The sequence below is a fragment of the Sinocyclocheilus rhinocerous genome, unplaced genomic scaffold (genome assembly GCF_001515625.1).
Source record: "Sinocyclocheilus rhinocerous isolate Xijiao unplaced genomic scaffold, SAMN03320098_v1.1 scaffold2212, whole genome shotgun sequence".
In the NCBI taxonomy this organism is placed as follows: Eukaryota; Metazoa; Chordata; class Actinopteri; order Cypriniformes; family Cyprinidae; genus Sinocyclocheilus; species Sinocyclocheilus rhinocerous.
Window position 1 is genome coordinate 25,112 of NW_015632713.1, and position 6,656 is coordinate 31,767.

The 6,656-nt window shown below is 37.0% G+C and overlaps 1 protein-coding gene across 1 annotated transcript in view; it reads left to right on the forward strand.

The window, feature by feature from the left end:
• LOC107742750 (nuclear receptor corepressor 2-like) overlaps positions 1-6,656 on the forward strand; it is a 110,415-nt gene that overhangs the window by 14,187 nt on the left and 89,572 nt on the right. The window contains exon 3 of the mRNA XM_016555787.1: positions 5,793-5,970. Coding sequence (XP_016411273.1) covers positions 5,793-5,970 — 178 coding nt within the window. The remainder of the gene's footprint in view (positions 1-5,792; positions 5,971-6,656) is intronic.

Sequence of the window (6,656 nt, forward strand, 5' to 3'; positions counted from 1 at the left end):
CATAGCCGCTCTTTAGTGTTAGATGCATGTTGATTTTATCAGACTATGCCGCGATTATAAATGAGAGTGACTCCTGGTTAACATGTATTAAAAGGGGTTGTGATTAGTCACTATTTAGTGTGGTATTTTTTGACAATATTCACTCATCATGACAGTAAAATAGGGCATTCTAAGTCAATATACTGCAGTATTTACTCTCTCAATCAGTAGAAAATATGGTTAACACCCGGTCATGCATGAAAAAAAAATACCGTCATGTACCGTGATGTATGAATTTTGAAAAATGCCGTGATATAAATTTTTGGTCGTACCGCCCAGCACTACTTTGAGGCACTTAATCCACTTAATCTTTAATATTTGGCCATTTTTTATGACCGAAATGCTACAGCCACTGTAATTTATTGAATATGTGGACATCAAAACATGTAAACTCAGAGCGACGGTTTAAACTCTTATTCTGAAATGAACGGTTAGCATATTGAGAAAGACATTGATGTATTCTTTTGTTTTTGCGTAGGTTTATAAATGATTTACCTTACAAATCTGATGAAATGGCACACATTGCATTCCCAAATTAATGTTATATACAATATGCAGAGATGGAGTTTGAGATGCTCCACACATGTAAATGATATCAGTTCGTGTGGAGCAGCATTTACTCTGAACCGAGCCACTCAGACATACACGTACGTAACCTACACACATGTAAATAATTAAAGCGCACATATTAAACCTGCATCGCATATATTTATTTAAGTGAATCATAGCGTTTGTGAATTCACAATAGCATTAATGCTTTATTATGATTTTTAAATGGATTTAATATACCATGAAGCCTTGGAAAACGTTTAATAATTAATTTCATGAATTCTTGTTTGCGGAATGCGTCACCTCCGGTATTTTGCTGGTTACACGACAGTGGCAAAGTGCAATCGAGGATTTAAAATCGAGTACTCTAATTGAATCGAGGAATCTTGACAGCCCTAAATGGTCGTTCATACACTAATGCATGTTCAATTAAAAACAAATCCAGTGTGAGTCTGGTTCTTTGACTCTGATGCAGGCCATGACTGAGCATTTGTGTGCGATAGGGATGTAACGGAATGAAAATTTCTTATCACGATTATAGTGACCAAAATTATCACGGTTATCAGTATTATCACAGTATTGTTAAAATGTGCTGGAAATGTTAAAAAAGTAATGACACATAAATCACTTCACCAAGTTTTATATTTAAAAATCAACAAACTTAAACAAACTAAATAGCCTTATGTCATTTATCTTATTTACACGACGGAATGTCATTTCGGTCTCTACGTTATGGTCGCGCTTTCTGTCTCTCTGTATCGCACACAGCGGAGTTCCGCCCCGATGCGCGCACACACACACACACACACACACACATAAAACATTTCATAGGGCCCTAAACATGTAATTTTTGTTAAACTTTTAACAAATTAACTTTTTGACAAATTTAACTCATGATTTTAATTAATTAGACATGTTTTGGATTAATACAATTTAATTTAACCATTAAAAAGGAGTCCAGAAACAAACAAAAAAAAAAAACGGAACCCCCCCGAAACCCTGATGATAATTAAAAGATGAAACGGTAATACAAACCGTGGGGAATTTTATCATGATTTATCGTCAAACTGGTAATCGTTACATCCCTAGTGTGCGATTGTATAATAAGTAACATTGCCTGATGGCTTTTCCTCTCCTTGCATGAAATGCTTTGAAGGTGTCTTTTGTCTGTAGTATTCACATATCATGCTAAATCTCCTGCTCTGTTTCATTGTCTGTGTGGTGTGGAATGGCTCACATGCATGTACGTCAGCATTTGTTTGTATAAATCACAGTCAGTGCTGGAGTCTGTGTGTACTGTTTATTTAAGCTGGGTTGACTGTGTAATTAATATGAGGGATACACCCATTTATGTTTTCAACAGTGAACAAACCCACACGTTTAGACACACCCACACACTTTTATTCCCTTGATAGCATAGCATATACACTAGGGCTGTGCGATTTGGGGGAAAATATCTCTCTCTCACGCACACACACACACACACACACACATGACACGATACTCTACACGGCACAAAATTCCGCATTTGAACAGTCAATAGCAAATACTTAAACTATTAAGAAATAATTTTCATTACTTAAAAGATAAATTAAATGAACGTTTTATGCCTTAAAAAATGTAAATACACAACACAGAATTTCCGAGCAAAAATCATAAGGCTATTGTAAGAATAAATGAAACTTGTTTTTATTCTTTCAAATAATTAGACATGCTAAAACAGAATTTGGTAACAATAAAACATAAGGTTGGAAAAAATAAAACTTTGTTCGTTGTCTGTCATTTCGAAGCTTAAGTTGCATACGTTTTTCTTTAGTTTTAATTTGCTTAACTATCGATCTGACCCAGTAGACGCCATAATCCCACTCTGTCTCTCACCCGTCCCGCGTTCCGGTTTTTTATTTATTTTTTTTAAATGGTGGGTGTTTACGCAGTTGGCTAGAGCAGTGCTGATTGGGGAGAACGGAGGTGCGCTCACTCTATTGGTTAGTAAGACTGCAACTCAAGGCTGGCAGTCATGCATATGCTCTGGAACAGAGTAATATCGCGTCCATATCGCAGGCTTTGCGATTAGGAAATCGCAACGTCTCAAATCGCGATTTCGATTCGATTTCGATTAATCGCACAGCCCTAATATACACTCAAGCTCTATAGTTTTAAACCTCGGCAAACATTGTCTGGTTTGTCTTGAGAATCGTTATGACCTGATTTCACCTCTGGTTATGTGTTTAATACTTACTGTGTTTAAATGCAAAATATGTGCAGGATATTGTTGATGTATGTTTTGCAAATGTCTAACAGACAAAGTCTGCACTATGTTTGTGCTCTGTGGGCAAAATAATGGGGATGTGTAGATGTCTAGGGGTATAGAGTGCATATGTGTTTATTTAGTGTGTTCACATTTGTCTAATCTCTGGCTTTGGCACAGGAAGGGAAGTCTTTTGAAACAGAGTGTGTGTGCACATGTGGTTTTAGTGTGATGTGTACTGTTGCCGTTCAGGGTTATTGAGTTCATGTGTGTGTAAATATGTTTGCTCTTGATCAGTCTGAGCTACAGGAAGGCCTTCACAGGCCACCTGATCATACAAAGTACAGCAGCTTGCCCCTATTTGGGCCTCAAACAATGTACAAGCAATGTACAAGTAGACCGGGACGGTTATGCGAAATAAAACCAATGTTTGGGACACTGATAACATGCGTTTGGGAACACAATATGCACCATGAAAAATTATCATATTTTTTCTTACACACTAAAGATTTATTTATAAAAATATTAATAATAATAACAACAACAGCAACAGATATTTTATTATTATTATTATTATTATTATAGATTCATGTTGTGGTCATGTTTCGGTGTTTCAGAGTCACTGATTAGATGGCAGTGCTTTATCTCAGACTATATTGCAGCTATATATGTGTGCGTGTGTGTATATAACAGAAAGGACAGGTGTTTGGTGGTAAGCGAGAACAAGAGATGGTGTGTATGTGTGATTGATGTGGATAATGTATTCGTGTGAGGTCAAGCACCTCTCTTTTCTTCTTATATCTCACACTTTGTCCACCAGCATCAAGGTTAGTTTACTCTTCGCACTCTTGTGTGAAAAGGCTCACTCCTGTACCAAGCACGGCATGGCACTGTTGCCTCCGCAGCACTCAAACATTGCAATGGTTACGCTCATCTTTGGTCTAAGTGACCTGTACTTATCAAATTATTTGAGAAATAATTGCAGAGATCCTGACCTGTCCTGACTGCTCTTGTATTACTGGGTGTTTCATTAGACCCATCCTTAATGGATGTTTAGCACTGGTGTTATGTTGGTATGTCTATGTGGTTTCTCAGTCATTCAGGTCATTGTATTGTATCTTGTAGATTTTTTTAGACATGCTTATTTTTCTCTCATTTGTTTAAATAAATGCATCATATGTCAACTCTTTAGGTATGTACAGCATTTCTAAAATCTTGTCAATAGTTAATTGCTATTTGTTGTAACTAGGGCTGGTAATTTAACGCGTTAATTAGATTAATTATGCTGAAAAATAACGCGTTAAAATTTTTAACGCATTTAATGCACTTGCCCCGCCCCAGACCTATGGTGGGTCATCTGACATTTCATAAAGTCGATTGATATGAGGCAGGGCAACAACTCACTGCGTGATGGAGCCTAGAGAACGTGGTTAGAAAAAATTCAAGATATGGGGCAAAAATGCCCGTTTGAGTTTTTGTCTCATATTTACATATAGTTAAGCAATATCACACGAGCAATAGGCATATATCACAATAGTGCAATATCACACGAGTGCAAATGTGATACTGATCTTATACAACAGTTCAGTAAGTAAGAAGTTAATATTGTGTTATTTTAGACACAATGTTGTCTGTTTTGCTCAATTTTGCCAACGAAAATATAAAGACAAAGCAGAACTGTTAGTATCTGAGCAACACACAGTGACATTTCATTTCTTAATGCACGTTTTGAACAAATTGCGGTGCTCCACAGACCGATCGGTGAATGACATCAAAGTACCGCGAGAGCGATTCAAAAGCATAAGGAGCCGTCTGTTCTCGATAGCTCTTGCGGTACTTTGATGTCACACACCGATCTGTCTGATGGTGTCATGATCCGCTTCAAGTCGAACAAGCCTAATGATTCAATGGACCATTCATAAAGAACCATTTACTTCACTCCTGAATGAATCAGCCATTTGAACGAATCAAATGAATGAATAAATGACTCGATGACTTAATCATTAAGACATTTACCACCACCTACTGGCAGTTTTAGTTTATTATTTAGAGTATCATTTCATTAAATGAAGCGGCGCTGCGTGTATGACATCAAAGTACCGCGAGAGTGATTCAAAAGCATGCAGAGGCGTCTCTAATCGCTCTTGCGGTACTTTGATGACTTTGATGTCACACACCAGTCTGATGGTGTCATGATCCGCTTCAAGTCGAACAAGCCTAATGATTCAATGGACCATTCATAAAGAACCATTTACTTCACTCCTGAATGAATCAGCCATTTGAACGAATCGAATGAATAAATGACTCGATGACTTAATCATTATTAATATTTCCATAGTAATAATAATAAAATTTATAAAATAAATTATTAAAGGTATAGTTCACCCACCCAAAAATGACAATTGTGTCATCATTTACTCACATTCATGGTCCAAAAGAGTATATGTAATACATTTTATCAAACAAAATATTTCTTGCTGAAGCTACTTTTTGTAATGTCTGTTTGATGCTTTACACAACAATGACTTCAAATTATCTTTTGGGAGTAATATCTTAGCCAAATTTGATGTGCGGTTAATTTGCGATTAATTAGATTAGTTAATCGCCACGTCATGTAATGACGCTTACCAGCCCTAGTTGTAACAAATTTAGTTCGGCCCATTCTGGTATTAAATGCCCCTTTTTCATGATCCCATTAATTCCCAGTGGATAAAATCAAGTCTTGCCCTCGTTATCAATTTAAAGCATTTTGTATTACTGGAATCTTATTGTCTTGTGTCTTATTGTCTAGAAGATCACTGTCGTGGTCTTCTAGTGTAACTGCTGTTAAATGTCAGTGTGTAAAAAGACGAAACTGCTTTGTTAACCTTTTAATCCTGACATTCTTTTTGATTAGACTAATGTCTGTCTCTTACCCATAATTCACTTCTCTTCTTGCTCTTTTCTCCCCCTACAGAGGTCAAGAGCCCCACATCCGATATGAACACATTTACCTACAGGATCCCGGCAGCCAATCAGAAGTGGAATACTCTGAGATGAAGCGTCCTCGCTTGGAAATGGGGACAGAGTCTCTTATTCGTCACTCATCTCATCGTCAGCCCCTCACCGTGGGTGGAGCTGAGGAAATGGCAAAGGTTTGCAATTTTTTATTTTTTTTTCATCATAGATGTTAATACCTAGATGTCATATTTGTAACTATTGCTAGTTAATGCGATATGTTCTCATTTTGGTGGAATAAAGATGCAAGTGAATTGCTAATTACAGTCTGCAACTGATGGCATTCACACATTTTAACCTTTAATTTCACATTTAAACTACCATTTAGGAGTGGGCGATACACTGGTAGACACGATTAACCGGTAGAGATTTTGGACTATCGTCTCTATCACAGTGTTGTGCTTAGTGGTCATGAAAACTTTGTTTGCACGTGTTTTCATTGTGGTTTAAAAGCAAGTGACTTTAAGCAATTCATTGAAATGCAGTCAGCAGCAAAAGAGAACTAATTTCGCTATATGTCAGAGAGGCCCGCCAACGTGAAGACGGTGCTCATAGAACGGCATTATTTTTGTCGCTTTATATGCTTGAACGGTTAAAGTGCCCCTATTATGCCTTTTCGAATATTACCTTTCATGCATTGTGTCATGTAGCTGTATGTGAACATAAACTATCTGCAAAGTTGTGAAGCCGACAGTGCACGATAAATAAAGTTATTGTCTATAAAAAAAAAGAGTCAGCTCGCAATCGCCTAAACGAGTTGTCAGGAATTCGAATCTTATTCTGTTACGGCGCTACGTCACAAAGTAACACATTTGCATAATGT